The sequence below is a fragment of the Drosophila obscura genome, unplaced genomic scaffold, assembly GCF_018151105.1.
Source record: "Drosophila obscura isolate BZ-5 IFL unplaced genomic scaffold, ASM1815110v1 contig_9, whole genome shotgun sequence".
NCBI lineage: Eukaryota > Metazoa > Arthropoda > Insecta > Diptera > Drosophilidae > Drosophila > Drosophila obscura.
The window spans coordinates 4,535,091-4,556,341 of record NW_024542883.1 but is presented as its reverse complement, the minus strand read 5'-3'; the positions used below and the strand labels follow the sequence as shown (position 1 = coordinate 4,556,341).

The window sequence follows — 21,251 nt, the reverse complement described above, 5'->3', positions numbered from 1 at the left end:
TTTGTTTTGTTTTGTTCAGCGTCATTTCGCTTTTTCTACTGATTTGTGCTTTTCGTGATGGCTTTGCGCTGCTTTTGAATGCTGCTTTTAGAACGTTTCTTTCGAATCTCTGCTTTCGAGTTTAGGAAATAATAGTACAAGTACATATACAGATATTGTTGTACATATGTATAACTAACATTATAATACATTTAAGTGTACGACTTGCATTTTGGTCAGTTCGTGTGGTCAGTTTCAGTGTGTCTGCGAATGTGTATCTGTGTTTGCGTCTGTGTCTCTGTGTATGTATGTATGTATGTATGTACATCCGGATTTTAGAGACGGGTACACTTACATTGTCGCACAAGGGTTTGGGTTGTGTGGACCAGTGTAACGCTGTTTAACTAAAGATACTTAAACTGAAGAAAAACACAAAGGAAATTTCTGCTTTTGTCTGGTTTAATATTTATATATATGTATGTATATATATATATATATATATATATATATGTATAGGTGTATATATAATTTGTTTTATTCACTTTCTCAGTTTAAATTTAAATCAATAATCAACATCATTTCATATAATTTTTCATATAATTTGTTAAATACGCAAGTATATATAGTTTGTTTCTCTTTGTTCTTGTTTTTGTGGTTAGGTTATGTTTATTTGTTTAAGATTTATTTCGTGTCTTTGTGTCATTGTTCTTGGGTTTTGAGATAATTTACAGTAACTATTTGGAAAAGCAAAGTACGTTATTTTTTATTGAAGAATACTCGTAATTTCTTATATATCTTGTTTTCCTGTCTTCCATCGAGTCGTCCTTCTTTCGAGTTGTTAAATTTAGATGAATTATATTACATAAATATTTTTGGTATTTTCCTTGCATTTGCATCTCCGCTTTACTCGTTTTTTATGCATCTCTGTTGCTTTGGTGAACATAACTACAACTGTGTAGGTGTGTGTACAGGGGATACACCGATCCCTAACTACGCATTATCATTACCATTATAATATACCATTTACAGGACAAAAAACATCTAATTTATTTGTGGAATTTCATTACTTTCAATAAGGAAAAAATCAGAAAATTATGGCTCATCCTATCCCAGTTCACCTTTTTTTTTTTTAATTTTATACCCGGTCAACTCTGAGACTTTTCTATAGGAAGATAGAAGTTCATTTTGCGGCCCGGTCCGGTCCATATTAAAAATTCCGATTTCTTAGTAGGCTTGTGCAGCAAGAGCACTATGTTATATAAGTATATATAAATGTATATTGTTTAGATGTCGTATATATACTTGAATATAATATAAATAGTAATAACTATTATTGTTCTTAATATTTCTTTTTCTGTTTTAACATTTTGCCATAATCATTTAGTTAGTATGTATATTTTTTTTATTATGTCCTAATATGATTCTAAATTATTGAGTGTGGTAGAGTTCAAAACGAAAACAACGATCAGTAAATACATAGCTGTAGAAACCTCAAGACTTGAGTCGAAGAAGCAACAAAGGGATACTTTCTAGTCGAAAATAATTAAAGAGATAAGGAGGAGACAGACTCCACAAAAAAAAGGTTAAAGTTCGCGTTAACAAATTATGTTTCTGCATGAAAACTTTCGCTAACAGAACTGAGCCGTAATTCTTCTCACATTCTCACATTTATTTGGCCTAAAATTATCCGAAAATAAAAAAAAAGATTCCAATCTGATCCACAGTGCAAAATGTTCGATATTTTGTAAAGTTTAAACTGATGATATATTCCATTGAAATCACGCTTTAAAGTTTAACTTTTGTTATTTGCTTTTGGTTTTGGGGCTTCCTCTCTACTTACGAATATACGACTGATTTTGTTAGGTCTTCAAAACTCAGATCTGTGTATACATACATAACATTAGTCTATGCAAGGGTTACATAATATTTATATATAATATATATAATTTTATGGTTCTGCCGTCTTTCGTTTTGCTTCATATGTTTTTCATGTTTTCCTCGTTTACATATCCTTTATCTATTATCCATATATGTTGATTTATACCTACACAGTTAAGTACATTTTCGTAATGCTCAATAATTTAAACATAATAAATAATTTACATAACAGTTGTGATGCATTTACGTTCATTAATAATATTATTCGCTAGTAATCCTTCAACAGTTGAAAAGCAAAGTGAAAACTGGTTAGATTCAGACATTCTGTCATTGGACTAATTTAAAATCAAATGAAACTTAACTTTTAAAATTATACCACATAACTTCTATTTTTTTGGTATAAATTTGTCCATACGTTGAGTATGTAGAACGTTTCTGTATTCATTTAGCATTGATTTATTTGGAAAAATTGCAATCAGTGACAACAATAAAGTCATAGACCTGGAAATTAACACTCGCATGAATATAAGTGTGTCGAAGCCAAATGTTTTCGGTTTGGTTATTGGAATCATTTAATTGATTTATGTGTGCTCTTTCCATAGTTTTCATTTCAATTTCCTGTTCAACCAATGAGATACTCGTATAACTTATATTTCTAAAGTTATCAATAAATCGGCTTTGATTCTTCTGTGTTTTTGGAATGTGTTGGGATAACTGCATAGATGAACAATTTGCTTTAACTACGATATTTCATTTGATTGTTGTTTGTCGTTCCGGGTGAGGATCAGGAGGATCTGTAAGATCAGTTAGAGCTGATGATGCATCGATTTCTATGTTTGACGGCTTTCTTAGGTGTTCTTTGGTTATTTTCATACGTTTGATAGATGTGCTGTAAGTCTTTAATTAAAAAAAAAAAATAATGCAAGAAGTATTAGTAGTAAAATATTAAATATAAAGTTAGCCTCGAATATACGATGAACGCTAAGATCAATTGAAGCGTAACTGTTAATCTGTAACATTTTCTGTCTATATAAGGTGTCGAAAATTTCGAATGGCTCCTTTGTTGTGCAAATGTGTAAAAACTAGGGAATAGATCGTATAGAAATAGTAGACGGGTATTACAAGATCAACTCTGCTGTTGATTCGGATCGTTTAAGGGATTTGTAGAACTTTTATGCGTCGTAATAATCTCGATAAAATGATATTTTATGTTTTCTCTGGGTATAATATAATGTCTTGCCCACCTGCATTTGTCAGCCATGTAGCGCTTTACTTCATGTTCTTTAGTATCTCGTCGGTCTCTTCGGGGTCCTTGAGTGTGTGCCACTGGGCAATGGGTCGACGCGGGGAGGCCAACATGTCCGACCAGTGGCGCAGCTCAGTTCCGGTTCCCATACAGCCGAGTATGCAGCGTCCGATGGGCTCAGAGGTACCAATACGATCGTAGTCCACAACGGTCACAACGAGACAGATTTTCTATATTCAAGTGTTAGCGGAAAGTGTTCAAGTGGAAAGTGTAGGCATTAGTATAGGGTATTTCGCTTTAAGCTGCTTCAACGGTCTCTTTTTCTGAGGGGAGTGGGGTTTCGCTTTTGATTAGAAGAACTTTTTGTTATTTTCGATATACGTGTTCTGTTTGGTTTGGTTGGTTGGGGCTGGGGAGCAGGGGATCTGTTGTTTGGTTAACAGGCAGACACTACAAATGCTGTTTTGGGAAGCAAGTTATAGACAAAGGTCATATCTACGTGGAGTATTTCTTGGCGATTGAGTGCTGTATATAAGATATAGTGCAGGCTACTTCACAATTGAAGTTTTGTTGAGATCGTTGAGATCATTCGGTGGAGAATTGCTTCATTCGATGGCTTTTGGTTTGCGCAAGCTTTGAACTGTTTGGTAATTTTTTGCAGACACATCTAAAGGCTTTCAAGCATTACAAAAAGCTCCTTGAAACGGAAATTTTTGCTGTGGAGTATATATTTTTTGTATATTTTTTTGTATGGTATTTGGTGGTGAGGTATCAAGCAGAACATGCAAATGTCTAAAGCTAAGGATGAGCAGCATAAAACAACAAATATTTAAAACTCAAAACTAATTCCTATAAGCTTTCGATCAGCGTAAGGTGAGAAGCAAATGAATCGGTTGGTTGTCGAAGATGATCTGTTGGTAGATACATAAGAGTCATATATCTTTTCTTTTTAACCTCGGGGACTAATGAACAAATTACTTTTTTTGAAACTTGATAGCATTTCATTAAAGCTATGGCAAAAAGAAAAATGTTCATTAATACGTGTAAACGAAAATGTATAATATTCAATCCCATTCGTCGTAGTTTCTTTTGTCAGCATGGGGGGTCCTACTTATAGAGGGGGAGTTTCTTGCACTAGCACACGTAACCGAAACAGAGTTCTCCCTCTTGACTTTGCGGATCGTTCCAAATTGTTTGGCAAGATGTGGTTTATGGTGGTTTTTATTTTATGGTGATACGCTATACTTCTCTGTGGTGGCATTTGGTATTTATTGTGTATTCTGTATTTGTACTGTAGCTGTTGTGGTGCGATTGGTATTCGATATTCAAATCAGAAGACAGTGTCAAAATAATGTACCCACTTCGCTTCTGTGGTTTTGTGGTGCATTATTGACGCCGCTGAGTTAGGGAGTTTGCGATAGTTTGTATTATGGAAAGAGTAGTTTAAGTAAGTATTCATTTTGTATGGTATTCTTGTTGTTCTTGGAGTGAGCGTAGTGTGTGGTGGGCTCGTGCACATTCTTGCTTTGCTGCTTGACTGCTGGAATGCTTGAATGCTTGAGTGCTTGAGAATGCTCGACGGCTTGGCTAAGGGCGGCTCTACACGAGTCGTGAGAGCGAAGCGGGCACACTACTTGCTTGCTCTCCATTCAACTGTGTCTAGAACTGTGTGTACGAGTTGGGCGTCTAAAATGCTTTTGGAATAGACCTAGTCCTAGGGCATGCCTTCATTTCATTGCCATTTTTATTATCCTTTACCAGATTGTCTTTCAAAAACACATTTATCAACTAAAACAGAAACCCAATCGTCTGGTCTAAGCACATATCGAAGCTGATACAAATCTAACAAAAAAGTTGTTTTTAAATCATTTTACCAAACTACTCAAATTAAAGCATAACAACAAATTTTTAATCCGATCTTTCTATTTTTTGTTTGTTTTTGGATTGATAATAATTTGTTTTAGTTTTTTTGTTTGTTTGTTAATATTTACAACCGTAAGAAAAGCGTTTAAAAAATAAAAAAGCTTAGAAAATTTTGGTTTAAATTTTAAATTACAACATTTAACATTGAATACGTTTTTGATAGGTCTTATAGAACACAAGGTTTGGTTAAGTTTGTTTTGGGGGGAATTTATAGATATCTTTATTGGTAATACGAAAGATTTGGCACTAAACGTGTTCGGTTTTTTTTGTTTAGAGTTGGTGTTGTTGTCTTTTGGAATACAAGTATTCAATATATGGATATATCGTATATATATATAGTATATACATATAGTATAAGTAACAACAACGATTGCACATAAGAGGCTAGTGTGTGTTGAGAGGGAGGTTGGGTACTCAAAACTCGGTTTGTTTGGTTTTGGTTTGGTTTGGTTTGGTTTGTATGATAGATAGTTCAGAAGAGGACAGCAGTAACAGTAGTAGTAGTAGTAGTAGGTAAGTTTGTATAGGTAGTAGTAGTAGCTGTAGTAGAGTAGTAGTAGTAGTAGTAGTTGTGGTTTTTTATAGGATAGTATAATACATTCTCGCATACTTGTATTTGTTCAAATGGTACTTCAAATGAGAACGACTCATTATAGTAAGGGTTGAGGGTGCATTTTTTGATACTTGTCTTCTTCTTTTTCAAACGTTTGCCATTTTGCATGATTGCAATTTTCACATATGGATCTATAATATAGGAAAGAATTGAAAGAAAGAAAAAGAAAACATTTTTTCGTTTTTATAACAAAGTAAAATTTTTGCAACAATTTGAGGAACACATTTTCTTGATTTCTTGTTTTTGGTATTTGCTTTACACACACATATAAGAAATTTACACAAAAAACTTGGGTTAATTATATACGTGTTATATATAGAATAGGTTTTTGGCAATTTTTTACTTTGCAAACACAAAACAAACGAAAAGAACAACAATAAAACGTACGAGAGGAACAAACCAAAGTTAAAACTTTTAACCCACGGAATTTAGCAAACATTTATTCGTTGTTAAAATTTCATAAACGATAATTGCTCGTCTATTATGGAAGAGTAATCGTTCCGCTTTGGTTTGTTCTCTATAGAAATTAATTCACAAATTTAAAATCATTTACATGTACTGTTTTTTTGAAACGTTTTGGAACACAGCAACTCTTTGAACTCAAAGCATACAAATGTGTTCAATTGTAAATTATATAAAACAAGATCTGTTCTTTACAAATCTCGTTACTAAGAATTTTTGAATCCGATTAATGTCAGAGCATTTAAAAACATACTGGAAAATGTTCTGTTGTTTGTAAAAGCCTAGAAGAACTTTAATTGGATATATTCAGCGGCAACGTTTTTCTTCGGTCTGGAACCACTCAGAGTCAGTCCGAGTGGCCCGAAACCGTGTCGAGTGTTTAGTTGAAAATAATTGTTAGATTACATGCAAAAGTGAAGCTAAAAGCAAGCGAGATTTCGGTCTTGTTTTTTGTTCAGCAAGAGATTTAAGTTGATTTTGGGTTCTATTGTTTGCCAGGCATACAAGTAAGTAAAAATTGTGCTAGATTTCGGTATGGAAACGTTGCCGGGCGAAAATATATCCACTGATTTTGAGTTGAGAGTAAATGAATTTAGTTGAATTTTAGCGTACGCGATTCAAGACAAATACGGGAAAATATGCAAGTCGAGAAAGTTGGCGCTATTTGATAGTTGAAAAGTTGACAAAATATTAGTTGGAATAAAATTGGTTGGACTTTGCTTTTAGAGCACTTTATCTGCGAGCAAACGTTGCCTTGGCGTTTGCATTGCCTTGGACGTTTGAAAATCAAAAGGAAATCATTAACTCAAAAGTAAAATCAAACGAGGAACAACTCCACACATCTAAGTAATTACACAAACAGCAATAAAAACGCTGTCAGAACCGCCGGGAAGCCAACAAAAACATCTTTGGCCCTGGTTCCAGTCCTGACAGCGTATCGGTAGCACTCCATATTACCAGACAGTCCGCCCACGTCCATCTTCTTCAGGTTTTTGGCCTCCAGTATGACGACGGTTAGCTTGCCAGCAGTCGGGACGTAGCGCAGCGAGAAGCAGATGTCTCCCAGCTTTTCCTGTGTGACGAGATCCGAAGAAGAGTTAGGAGAAACGAGAGTTGGGTGTGATTAGTAAGTTTCATTCAGGGCTGATACCGTTTGCAACAAGCAACATGTCACATAAAGACTAGAGGTACAGTTACATACATATCCACATAAAAGTATATTAAAGTATATAGTTTCTATATTCGTTTGGGTCAGCACTATAGCAGGGTTCAAACAGAGGGACTTGTGGTCTTAGTTATTAGATTGAATGCGGATCTGCAAGGTTTTCCTTCCTATTCAGATACGAAATGATGCATTATAGCATTAAAGATGAATACAAAGATTAAACTCAGTTTGGTGTATAGAAAAATTGAGTGAAACCTATCCAGATCGTATAGGATCGTAATACCTGGGTATTTATATAAACCCAAGAAATAGGATGCATGAACCGTTCATATACAGATCATATCTGTTCAATTTATCGTTGATATATAGGTGTATTTTCTTGTCACACATTCAGAGTTTACCAACTAATGTAAAATCGATTTATACAGTAACACAATATCAAGTATATATAAGAATAACCAAGGATATCATGTACAAAACATTAAGACAGTTCATAAACACGAAAATCAAGATAAATCAAACACACTTCGTATACCATCAAGTGATGTGGATTTAGGGGCAGGGTGAACAGTACAGTACAGTATATTAAATTAGTTTATTTGATTGGTAAGCAATTTGTACGTAAGGTTTACGGATAGTTCATGGTTATATCGACACAAAAAGAAAACGCCACAAACAATTACATTTAAAACATTTACTGCACGTTATAGAGCTTCGATTCTGGTAAGTGTAAAAATATATCTATATACACACGTGTACGAGTATATATAGGGGTATCGCGAGATATATATGTAAGTATAAGATATGTAAGTATATCCAAAGGAAGAGTTAAAGAACCAAGGAAAATGATTCAACCGAAAGAAAACTAATTGATATTGTTCAAGTGTTGTTGTATCATTATTCTGGGGATTTATTATTGATGTTTTTTTGTTATAAGAGCGTATATGTATTTTTTTTCACCATACTAAAACTTACAGTTTTAATTTTTGTTATAGTTTAATCAAGATTCTTGAGTTTCGTATGTCGTTGGTCTCGATAAATTGTTTAATAACACCCAGCTCAAAACCGACTGCACAAAATGCAAAAATATATGGTTTCAAAAATTTTCTTAGACATTATTGATATGAGATTAGGAGAAGATAGATAGAGAAGATAAAATAGTTGAAGTCAAGCATAGTTGAACCGATTTTTTATGTACAATAGAAACTAATTTGGGGTTCTAATGGACCCGTTTCGGAGGCATATCAAAAAGAGTTTAAATATATATATATATATGTATATAGAGAAATAGAGATGTGGATTCTTATGTACATGAAGAGGCATACCATACTCTCATATCTTACAAATGAAAGTTCTAGCTAGATTATTCAGAGTTCTACGATTATATAAACATATATAAGACCCTAGGCTGGTTCGAACCGCTTGCAGTAGTAGGTATTAATAATTTTCTTGCTTCTTTTCTTTCGACTTGAAACACAAACCAATCCGACTGCCAATTCCTCGTACACCTCTCCAAGGTCCAAACTAGCCCGGGCAATAAAAATGCTAGTTGCTGGACTATAGTATTTATTTTTTAGCTATACGGTTGTGGTATGTGGTTGAGTGTTGTTTGGATTACGAGTATTTAAAAAAGTTTCAAGACAGAGAGCGAGCGAGCGAGACAGACAGAGAGCGAGCGAGCGTTGAAGTGAAGTTATAGATTTTATATCGGAGTCACTTACCGCAACTGTTTAGGGTTTTAAATAGTTAAAGTCTTGGAATTGGAGTCATGTTGAAGTCTGATTATTTTTCTTTTCGACTTGATTTGTTTTCTGGCATTTTCCAAATACGAGTTGTTGAATTGTTAAATGTTGGGTGAATGTTCAATGTAAACGAAAAATGTACATATGTAATCATAATTGAAACAAATCATAAGTACAACTGGAAAAACATTGTCGAGCATTTGTTGTTGAGGTATTTGACTGTCATCGAAGCTCTGCTTAAACATTACGCACACAAACAAGTCAAAATGCAACCGAAAACATAATTACATTATACACATATCGGGCGAGACAGTGACAGAGAGCTAAGCACAAGAGTTTAAGGTTCAAAGAAGCGTATTATATATCCTTCTTCAGAAGAAGCAATCAGGATCCTGATTTGGATACCGGTAAATTTCAGATACTTTTGCTGGTCGAACAGACTTGTAACACAAACACAACGAACAGAACAGGTAACACATTTATGACGACAACAACCAAAGCAAATAACGATAATAATGATTTTTTTCTCTCCATTCGTATACTTACATGTTTCGGACCGATTTAGGTTTCGGATTGATATCCCCATGGCATGAGTCAGAAATTTCGAGTTCGAGTACAGTTTGGGAATTTCAAGTAATCGAATTTTGTGATAACAGATTTTGATTTGGATTTGTTTTGGTTTGTTTGGTTTTTAGCGATACGTTCAAAAATAATTAAAGAGAAAAATGAAGAGCATATTAAAAATTTTTGAATTCCATTTCCATCACAATTTTGATAAGTACGAGTATTTCTTGTGGTTATTGGAAAATGTAAAAAAGTAATGGTTTTCGTATTTTCTGTAACCAATTGATGGTCGCGTGTCCGTGTTCTGGGTGTGTGGAGTATTCGATTCTAATACTTAGTGTGATTCATATATTAGTATTATTTAGTCGTAAGCGAAAGGAAAACATGCAGTAGGGTAATAAATGGTTCGAAAGGTATTTTGCAGTGTTGCTAATCTAGTTGAATTGTAGGTAAGTTTTTTTTTTATTAACATAGAGAAAAAATTATTATAGCTGTCTCTGTTCAGTAAAGCTGAAAATTGTTTTCCTTGCATCGCAAAATGCACTGAGAATTGACTTTATTATACAGGTTTATTCACTTGCTGGATTGGCAAATAGATCGAGGATTGGACTTTGCTAATTACATATGTACATTTATAAATATTCGGACAAGACTAAGATTTATTTTCATTCCATTACTAAACAGAGGTGAAAATGTTCAATATTTCGAGGACTTCTTGAATTCTAATGCAATCCAGTAAGAGTATATTAGTGACGGTTTTCCGAAAACAACCTTTTTTTCTTGGTTCTCTCATTAATTTAAATTTTATTTTCCTGTCTGGCATTCACAGGCGAAAACTTCAAGCTTTTGCTGAAGCTGTGTTTGTATCTGTGTGTATGTGTGTGTGCTTATTGAGTTATGTATCTTTATTTGTGTTTGAATTCGTATTTGTGTTCTGGCTGTGTATTTGTGTGGCAGTGTTTAGTGGTCGATCTTTTTAAAGCATTAATTTCATCACTAGACCAATTCAATTAAATCAATGCAAATATTTTACAACATTTTAATTTAATTATTTATTTCGAAGATTTTTTTGTGCGTGGCTGTGTGTGTGTTAGATAGAGAAATAGAGGGTGTCTGAGTGTATGTATCAGTGTAATAAAAGTTTGACGGACTTTATGCAAAGAACGGGGGGTGCAAAAGTTGATACTACTTTAAGAAAGATATGCAAAAGTTTCCAGTATTTTCGGCGTTAAATTGTTCCAATCAAAGTGCAAACAAAAATGATGTGATTAGTGTTCGAGGATATTTTCAGATAGTTTCAAATTAGATCAGCGTTGCAATGATTATAGAACTTGGGCCCCAATGAAGGCAAAAATATTTGGGAGAATGAAGGAAGATAGAGGGGTTTTGGGGAAAGAAGTTGGGTGGCTTAGCCACGCTGATTTTCGTTCTTATGCCACAGATTTTCTCAGCAAAATAATATTGCAGTGTGATTATTTGCAGATGGAAATGTGAAAACATTTATTAGAAAATGCCTTTCTATTCGTTAGTATTTCGTTGCAAACAAGACAGCTCAAACATAGATAAATTGCTTATATCAATACAAAAATTCAACTACAATATTAATAATGCGCGAAAGAATGCAGACATAACAATATATCAGGATATATAAGTATGTATGTATGTATATATGTATATATATAGATATATAGAGGGAGGGAGAGAGATAGAAAAGTCGAAGAACAATCGCTCAAGACGAAAGTGATTGATTATGATGATCAGAGAAAGAAGTTTGGAAGATTTATTAATAGCTTTAGTATTATAGAAAAAAGTATTCGAGTTTGTTTCGATAGAATGGTTATTACGATTGAGTATTGTTATAGACAGATTTCATGTACAAGAGCGACAGTTCAGAGAGAGAGAGAGAGCAGGTTATACAGAGGGAAAAAATGATAAAGTCAAATCAAGTATGCAAAAGTGTAATAGAGTTCTCTTTTGTTAGGTTTTTTTTGTAAGATTTGTAATCATGTTTCGTATTTACCTTCTACAAAAGTTCAAGAAAACAAGAGATTATATGTTTCGAAAACAATTATTGTTTGTTTTGGAGTGGGGATTGGAGAAAGAGAAATTTAGAGTTTTATTTTTTGTTGTAGTTGTGTTGACGTAAAAAGGTAGAGAGGGAAATCATAATGCTGTCAGAGAGTTGGGGAGAAGCAAATTCAGTTCTGAATTGGATTTTCCCTCTGTTTTCTGTGGATTTTTTGTTGTTGCGTTGATATTGAATATTTCATCTTTACGAGTAAATGGTAGATTTTATTTTCTTTTATTCATGTTTTTATATTTGCATTTTGAACTGGGTGTGTAAAAGTTTCATAAGAGATTCGAAAAACTTTTGCTTGTCTGTTCCGCGAAGTTTTCATTGTTTTGTTAATATTGTTTCTGTTCTGGAAAGTTTTCTTTGTAATTGTCTTTGTTCCATGTACTTTAACAAGGGCGGGACGGGTTGGAAATACTTGGATCGTCGACTTGAAGACTTAAAAAACAAACAGCAAGTGGGTATCACAAATTCTTTAATTGCATTTTGCTGTACTAGTATGTTTCGATATTCTATGTCAGCTTGGTCCATGAAATTGCAATCAAAATACGTATACACACAAAACACAATCGTCTTAAGAACAAAAGTCAATAAGTATCACACGACTTCACCGTTTGCTAAGTCGTCAGTTTCGAGAAGACTTGCATAACTTAGAGAAAAAAAATAACAAACCCAATAAATCATAAAACACAGATAACATCGTTATTTTAGTTGGACAAAAATAACTTAGAGGCACACTGAGTGTTATACATAGACAGAGAGAGAGAGTTACAGATAGTCTGGATAGATGTGGCATAGCACCTCGACTGCCCGAGAATTGGTTGCGAGCCTAGCTTTACATACCTGTCCACCTTCACCCTCAACGCTGACCAGGTCGCGCCACTCTTCAATGGTTTGAGCCAGATCGATCGTGCAGAGAGGGACCTTCACCTCGCCGATCTGGTCGTGCTTGGAGAAGCGATCAAAGTCAAAAATGGCAAACACGAGCGTTTTGTTCATGGCATCGGCATAGGGTAAACTCTGGAATAAACCATTGAATACACACATCATGTCCAAGAATTATTGTTTTCTACCCACCTTAAAGGTGAACGTCTCATTGAAGACCGGACTCAACGTTTTGCGATGCACTTTGGTCTCGAACTTCTTTTTCTTGTCCGGCAGCAGGTAAACTTTGACATAGGGATCCGAAGTACCGCCCATGTCCAGGGCGGGCAGCTCCTCGGCCTGAATGACCGTAACAGCCAAGCTATTTGAATTGAAATCGTATTCCAGCTGCAAGATAAAAATTCGAAAGGGGGTCGCAACAGGGGGAGACATGGGGAGAGAGTAAAAACGAGATTATATTAGTTAATGATTTTGGTATTTCGTATTTATTTCATATGTGTAGTTTCAGTCGAATTTAAAGCTTGTTCACACTGAGAGGCATTCCCAAAAGCTGGATATGCTCTGCTCAGAAATATGTACATCATGGTGTAAACATATAATTTTGATCTAATCTAATGTTGTTTCGTGGGTGAGTTGAGTGTGATTGAAACATAAAGATATACTTGTAGGAAGCAAGAGTTACAAGAGTGATAGATAAAGGGTATTTCTGGTCCTTGTTCTTTTGTGTGAGTGTTCCTGTACACACATTTACACCTATCTGAGTTTGGCGTTGGTTAGTTTTGTATTCTTGGGGTTAGTTAAGAGTGGTGTGCTCTGGGGAATGATCAATAAAACCCACCTTGAAGTTGAGACGACCGAGCTTCTGTTCACTCTGCTTGTCCTCCTCGTCTCCCTCTTCGGCATTTTCGGTGAGTTCCTCCATATCAGGCTGAACCTATGGCATACCAGAACCCAATAACTACTAATATTTGATGGCACCTCAGATACTTACTTTCTCCTTGTATGCCGATCCTAACAACTGTACCGATTTCATATCGACACCCTTCTTACCCTTACCATCTTTGGTTCTTCGCTTTTTCAGGAACCTCCGCACACAGAAGAATATAATACCAAAGACGACGAGGAATACGAGTATTATGATGGCCACCACGCCCCATGTTGGCAGACCCGTACGCTCCGCAATCGCCTCGGTGACAACTTCGCCGGCATGCTCAATCTTTTTGATGACCGGCAAGGAGGTGGTAGTTGATTCTGTAATATAGTCCATATATCTCTGGCTCCATAAGTATCGGATCTCTCCGGAGTACCGGAGAACTCACCCTGAGCCTCTGTGGTTGCGCTCCTTGTTGTTATCTCCACCTGTGCGATTCGTTGACTTTCGGCGGCTGCTGCCGCTGCCTCCTCGGCAGCTGACTCCTGTTCCTGCTTATCCAGCTCGCGGAACCTGGAGTGATGTGTTTCTTCCAGCTTCTGGTCCACGGACTCTATCTCTGTTGTCGATTCAGGCGCTGGCTCTTCGTCCGGTTTGGCGTCCGCTTCCGATTTTGCATTTGGCGGCATTTTGTTGTGTGTTGTGGTTGCTGGAAATACAATACAATAAAATACGATAATTTAACTGGTATATGATTTGCTAAAGGATTTGTGAATTTTCTTTGCCCTAGACGAACTGATTCCGTTTCTTTAATTTACTTCAATTGTTTCAAACAACAATTAGATTCTTCCCTGTTACTAATTATTTAATTACTCAACTTATGGAACTTAAAGACTATTTTTATTGAGATTCTTTAAACTTTGACAATTATTTATATTATGTGTTTTCAGTGTATCCGTTTTAAGAATAGCCGGGAATGACGATGTTTTCTACAAAGAAATCCCGCAAATGTCGTTACGAACTTTTCCTACACTGGTGTCCTTGAAACACTAGAAATGCGCTGACGACGTCTACTCGGTGGGGTGGGAGAAAGCTGGGTATAACTCACACAGTAAAAGTGCTTATCCTTAGCATGCCAAGGGCACGCACTCAGTCCCACACAGCGACATATGTATGTAGATATATGCATATATACATATACATACATATATACATATGTACTGGTGTATATCCACAACGGAAAACCTCATAAAAAGCTTACATTCGTGGAGTTCTACACAATGTTCTTATTTCCTCTTTTTTCCTTTCTAATTTTTCCCTCCATTTCTAATTGAATTCATTAATATTAATCTGCTTTGTAGTCCCTCGAATTTGAATTTTTCCATATTTTATTCTTTGGTTCTTTTGGCATGTAATTTACTTTAACAATATATGAAGAGAGCTTGCTTGATTTGGGTCCTTCGCTCCTCCGCAATTTTTATTGTTGTCTGACATTCTTTGACCCTAAGCTACCATTGTTGGAAATCCTCGGAACCTCGAGAATTTCGGTTTTTACTTATTAAAAATATATGTAGTCATATTTTCTTGATTGACAATAAGCTGTCACTGCTTTTTCTGTTGGAAAATTGCTGGAAAATCTTACTCGTAAGTTGAATGACACCCGTCGGGCTGGGGGTTTGATGAACCCTATTAAAAATATATTAGAAATTAGTGGAGCTCCCGAACTTTGAGCTTTTAGAACAGGTTCTTTTTCATAACCTATTTGGTCAAATTTTGTATTCGTTTCTTGCATGTTTATCGAAATGTAAAAAAAAATTCGAAAGATCTAGAATTCATAATAGTTACAGTATTAAAACATTATGATCGAGAAAAATGAAGATATACGTCGTATACGTATGGCAGTGATGAAGTGGTGAAGTTACTCTGAGACTTCGAGCTAGAGAAAAGTTACGCGTACTATAAATATGTATATTTTATTGATGTGACAGATACTTAAATGATAGTTCCAAAACTATCGAATCAAGTAGTCAAGATGGATTAAACTCAGCGAAACAATATGAGTAACACTGAACTAAACTATGTGTACAAATATTGGGTAAGATTTAGAACAACATAAGTTTAAACTTGAAAACGAATCACCGAAAGAAATATGCTGTCTGTCAAAAGGAATTTCAACTAAAACTAATTAAAGAAGTTCCGACATCATTGGCGTACGTATGTACATTGATAATAAGATGAGTGCCACTCCAAACCCTACTACTGCCCGTACTGATTTCTGCTGGACCGGCTGCACCTTTTTTGTTTAAACAAAAGAAGCATCAGTCGTTTTACAACATCACTAGCACTCAAGGTTATAGTCACTGCTAGAGGCTGCTATCCACATCCACCGAACCTATTTTCTAGGAAAAGTAGCTTTAGTTTTCCATAAAGCTTCCTCTGCACAAGATAAATTATAATGGCCACCCACTTAGCCCCCCACTAGGAGAATAAATGAGGAAACCAACAACAAACTGGCATAAGAGCAATTTAGGAGCAAAGTGACTTCAAATTGCTGGCAACCGCTGCTGCTGTTGTTGCGGCCCGACAATTGTTTACTTGGCAAATGACGTCAAAGGACATATATACCCTTGCAAAGCCCCTGACAACCGTCACACACACAGATGCACGTACTGTACACTAGAAAAACTCCGAGAAAGCTTCTGAAATGGAAATGCCCGAAGCATCTTTGCTCATCCGACCCCATAAATATGTTTAAAATTCAAATGTGACCACGTAGAAAATTTAACTACGGGTGGAAAAGCTGTGTTTATTTAACAAGAACTTCCCCTAAAAGGCACCCCTCGAAATGGGCGCGACTAAACGCAATTCGCATTGAAAAATATGCGAAATTAAGCTGTTTGCGCTTCTAATATAATTTATGAAAATGTTTTCTAAAAGGGTGACATAAATATGCTGCTCAAAGGAGATACTGACCACGCCTTTAAGCTGTGCGAAGAGGAAGTACTTCTTTCCTGGAAGGACCCTGAGAAGTGTCGGGAGAAGGCCAATCAGTGAAAAAATATGACAACAAAACCAGGGCATTTTTTAGCGTCATATATTATTAATGCACCAAAATCTGAGGTTAAATACTGTCCTGCCATAAACCCAAAAGTACTAGCCTGAAATTGCAGGTTAATAAGAACCAAGAAGTGTAAGTAGAGGAGCAGAAAAGAAGGCCAACAACATCCCGGCTCACACACATTGCATTCCCTCTGCGGAACAGGCAAAAATTTTGTCATTCTGCCAGGTCTCGTTCCACTCGCTTCCCACAGGTCAAATAGGTGTATAGTATATGAGTATGTATTACTTTTCGGTGCCCATTTGTCTGGGGCCCGAGCGGAACTGGCGAAAACCTTCCAGCGAAAGGCTCTTTTCGGGCTCCTACAGCTGCTCTCGTACTTTGATGCTATTGTAAGTCCTCGTTATGAGGACCAGTAAAAGAGCTTAAATGTCCACTGAGTTCATTGCTGAGCACAAAATTGATGGGAAAACATTTCGAAATTGGGTCATCAAAGCAAACTGCAAAATTTACAATATGCTAAGGGAATTCTTATTTGTAATCAATATCGTCCAGACGATTACCAGTCTTTATTGTTGTGAACCTGGGGATATTCCCATTGGTAGAAGGCGAGGATTTACCTCCAAAGGAGCAAGTCAATAGAAACTTAAGCTGACCTTATCCAGGCATTATATTGTATTGTAATGTTATATGAATGTATATGAGTCATGAATTACGAATTATTCTTTGTTATCGGGTTCTTTCAATTTAAAATCTCTTTTTTTGCTCCTGTTGTGTGTTATCAAAGCCAATTATTTCAGAGTGTTATTCTATTACTATGCATAATAATTTCTGCGCTTTGACCTTTTTCGGCGGACCAAAATAGAATAGCTGTCTGCTCCATCGATAGTAGGTGGAACAGTCATATGATGGATGTGTTGAGGGTGGGGGAGGACAGTGCAGTAAAAAGGGTACGAATACAAGCACTGCAGTGTCACAAAGACACACAGAAATATACAAAATTGGCTGTTATTTTACGAGTAGATTAGGGACAAATTCGTTTAACGATAAGATAATTTGGCCTCATCAAAAATGCAGTAGATAAACGAGTCAGGTCAGAACACAGAATGAGAGAGATATGTATGCCAAGAGCTGACAGTCAAGCTGTCAAAACAAATTAGAGAGCACTGACAGGATAGACAGCCGGCCATTACCTGCAATGTATAAACAAAAACCAGGAAGAGACCCAACATGAAAAAAAGGATTTACATCTATGGGTAACATCTGTGGAACCCACGCATGTAGCATTCGCACAAAAGAACAAAATGAACCAGAACCAAACGGAAGGAGACCCTCGTTCTAAGCTTCTCTCGAAGTCATTTGGATGAGCTTATGAGCAGGAATCGGTTAAACTTTTTTGACGAGTCAGAGCGCGTAGAGAGGCCACTCTCCGTGCCATTGTGCGCTCTTCTCTCTCCCTGCCTCTCTCTCTTTCACCTCTACTGCGCACATAACCCAGAGAAGGCAACAAAATAAAAACTCTGCAAAAAAAATAGGGGAAAATGGCAAAAAAAAGGATGAAACCCAAACGAGACGGAGAAGAAGGAGAAGCTTATAGTCGGGAGAATAGCTGAGACATGAAGAATGCCCGAAGAGAAAAACCAATTTTCCACATCATTATGTTTTTCGCTTTCATTGAACAATCGCTTTTCCTTTGATTGACAAAAAATTGATTTTCAAAATCAAAAATGCTTTGCAATCATATTCTAAGAATATGAAAAAAGTACTCTTTGTACTCATGGGCGGAATCCTAACAGCCGAAATCTCTCCGTAAAGGGTCAAAAGAGCGCTACCTCCCCCATAACGTCTCCTACTATGTCTGCGTTAGAGTGGGGGATTGGCTCAACTTGATTATTAGCTATTATTTGCGGTTTCTATACTTCGCTGTAGCATTTTTATTGCGAGGTTCAGCCATCAGCCATTGTCTCCTTCAGCTACATGTCTTAAAATCTTGCTTCCTCTCCGTCAGTCTGTCTGTCAAAGCTAATTAGTGAAAGAGATGCTTAATCAAGTTTAGCTGGCATTAGACCGAGATAAGAGGAACATAATGAAAAGATACGGGTATCTTCGGGCATGAACGTTGGTGGGGATTTGAGAGGTTGTGTTTTGGTCTGAGAAAAATTTAATGGAAAATTCCCAACGCTAAGTACAGGGAATGAAACTCATTCAAATCCTGGCTAATCTTTCTCAACATTTATTTATTACATACCTCAACGCTTAATATAATTTAAGATAATATGCATAACTCTTTACCAACATGAATGTACGTTTTTTGGTTCAACTTCATATCCAAAAGTTATCTTTATACTATCTTTAAAAGTTTATTTTCAGATTATATATTCTTATGCGTTGCATTATACCATTCTCTATTTCTGCATATTTTTCAGTAACAACATATTGGCCTACTCTTTATTCGTTCTTACTAAATGCGTTCTTGTCTGATTTTTGTTAAGCATAAATTTATTATTACCTACCTTCTAATCAGACAATGATGCCGCTCTTTCCAATGATTCCTCTCCCCAATCAGAGTCTGGACTAATGTTTACAATTTCCCGTCGCTTTTCTTTTTACTTAATGTGCCTGTTTATAGTCAGCTTGTTTAGATGGTTAGATGATGGGTTTTGAGCAGCGTCTATCGAATTGTGACTCCGGGGCAAGGGCGGCAGCAGTGGCGACGACTTGGCTGGAAAGATGGTGATGCGGGTCCTGGTGTCCTTTGTTGTGTGTGTGGGTGCGTTATGCTTCTCCTGCTGCTGCTCCTTTTAACGTGGCTAGCTTTGGCTAGAGGCCGCGGCTCGCTAGTCTCACATGAATTTAGTATAACTCTAATTTGTATTTGACACGATTTGTATTGAATTGGTTGTAAGTTTATTTTGTTAATTTATGACAATTTTGTGTATTTTGCACCAAACATTTGGAGAGGACCGAACAGTGCGAGAGAGAGATAAATGGAGAAATAGAGAGAGAAAGGCAGACAATGTAAGTACGAGTGCGGGAGAGTAACGGAGCGAATACGTAATATCAAAATACAATGGTATGCGTAAATATTGATAGAGCGAATCTGGCATGTAGATGTGTGTGTGTGTGTGTGTGGGCGGGTGTGTATTTTGTCTCTTTTCACAAAAAGGTTATTTGTGTGAGTGTATGTCTGTATGTGTATGGTTAAATGAGAGAGAGAGAGAGGCTAAGTTGGCAAATACGCTTTTCCTTCAAAGACGACGTTGAAAGGAAATTCAGGATAGAGATTTTCTTAGAGCCGTAACGCCTGAGCTTTCCTCTTTTCTTTCTCTCGCACAGTAACACACATACACTTGAAATAAATAAGGAACGCTCTTCCTTTTATTTATTTTCCTTAATTTATTTAATATTTATTATTTATATTATTGTCGAAAATGCTTTCCACTAACAGCGATTACATTTTTATTTAATGTCATCTCTTTTCTTATTAAGACCACACTGCCACAGAAATTATCTGGAAAAATCAATAACCCAGCAAGTGGCTCACATGCGTTTTCACTTTCAATGATACCCCATTTTTTATGTCTCCCACATTTTTGCATTGCACATTGGAATTTTCAATTATAATCTATTTTACACAGCTCCTACACTATTTTATTCTCGTCAGTTAACTCGAGGCTTTTGCTTAAACAGCACCGAAAAATACTGATACACAAAAATTGTTCTTCTTTTTCGTCAGCGCGTGCAAACACACACACATTCACATACACATGCACACACACACGCGCACCACACTTTTCGGGGCTTTCGATGGAACTTCCTTTTATATAACCGTCGAAAATCACTTATCAGTCTTTTTATTAATTTTGTACCAGTTATTCCATAAAATTTCTTGATTATTTCATCATTTATTTCAATTTTTCCGTCCGATTTTGTAAGCGTTTGTCTTGTAGAATTTTTTTTTTCTCATTCACCTTCAGCCTAGCGCTTTGTACTGTTGCAGTCAACTTCCACGGTCGATGTTCATTCGCGTTTTGGCACAAACGTTCAAGGAACAGCGAGGAAAAAGCTGCTGGCCATCGGTCCACAAACCAAGCCGGAGAGAGCGAACCGGTTCGGCATCGATTTTGGGTTGTCGGCTAGCGGGTGGTCGGGGCTCTGTGGCGGAAGAAGAACTTTTGGCGACTGGAGACTTTAGAGGAGAAAGTTTGGGCAAGGTATTTGTTTTAGATCCCTTACAATGAGTGAATAAAAATAAAATGAGTTGAACGAATGCTTTAAATATATGAAAGTATCAAGTCAAAGATCATTCTGTTGCACTTTTATTGTTTTTCTTTTATAAATAACATAAAGTCATAAAGTATGTGTCTTTATAAGTATTTGATTCTGCCATTTGTGTAAACAATTATTTAGAGTATGATATTAAATACAATTATTTATATTTTTCTTTGTATAAACCTGCGCAAATACTTTTCATTCCGAAAGTCTTCTCATCCTCGTCCTTAGGTGAACATATGACAGGCAGCCACATGTTACGGCAAAAGCTTCCTCAAAACCTGCGCGTAGAGTCCCGTCCCTGTCAGTGCATGCGTACTGGAAAGGAAACTTGTCAATGACAATATTATACAGGTTTCTGCATGGCCCAGCAAGGACATTACAAGGGTCGTGGGGGTTGACTGAAGAACAAATTAAATGAAAAGCTCACTTACTATAATTAAGCTTATGTGATAAAAGCTGCAGAGTAAAGTTTAACTATAGCTTTTACTGCGACAGCTTCGATAACCGTTAGGCGGG

The 21,251-nt window shown here is 36.2% G+C and overlaps 1 protein-coding gene across 5 annotated transcripts; it reads right to left on the bottom strand.

The window, feature by feature from the left end:
- Positions 1 to 667: 667 nt before the first annotated feature.
- Positions 668 to 20,489, bottom strand: LOC111069246 (synaptotagmin 1). 5 transcript variants are annotated; one of them, XM_022359218.2, is made up of 11 exons: positions 20,432 to 20,489; positions 18,974 to 19,324; positions 13,851 to 14,111; positions 13,523 to 13,782; positions 13,370 to 13,465; positions 12,724 to 12,918; positions 12,490 to 12,666; positions 7,059 to 7,173; positions 5,637 to 5,770; positions 3,102 to 3,333; positions 668 to 2,754 (listed from the first exon to the last, which is right to left on the bottom strand). In XM_022359218.2, exons 3-10 carry the CDS (start codon positions 14,089 to 14,091, stop codon positions 3,127 to 3,129), a joined length of 1,425 nt encoding a protein of 474 aa, XP_022214910.1. In that variant the 5' UTR covers positions 14,092 to 14,111; positions 18,974 to 19,324; positions 20,432 to 20,489; the 3' UTR covers positions 668 to 2,754; positions 3,102 to 3,126. The 5 variants fall into 5 exon arrangements, with proteins under 5 accessions (XP_022214910.1, XP_022214911.1, XP_022214914.1 ...); XM_022359219.2 differs by having other exon boundaries at positions 7,059 to 7,170; XM_022359222.2 differs by having other exon boundaries at positions 7,059 to 7,167.
- Positions 20,490 to 21,251: the final 762 nt, after the last annotated feature.

Coding starts and splice junctions, on each gene's coding strand:
- LOC111069246 (XM_022359218.2), bottom strand. CDS start 14,091: ATGCCGCCAAATGCAAAATCGGAAGCGGACGCCAAACCGGACGAAGAG. Junction 12,667..12,723: donor ATGAGACGTTCACCTTTAAG/GTGGGTAGAAAA, acceptor GGTTTATTCCAG/AGTTTACCCTATGCCGATGC. Junction 7,174..12,489: donor TTGAGGGTGAAGGTGGACAG/GTATGTAAAGCT, acceptor CTCGTCACACAG/GAAAAGCTGGGAGACATCTG.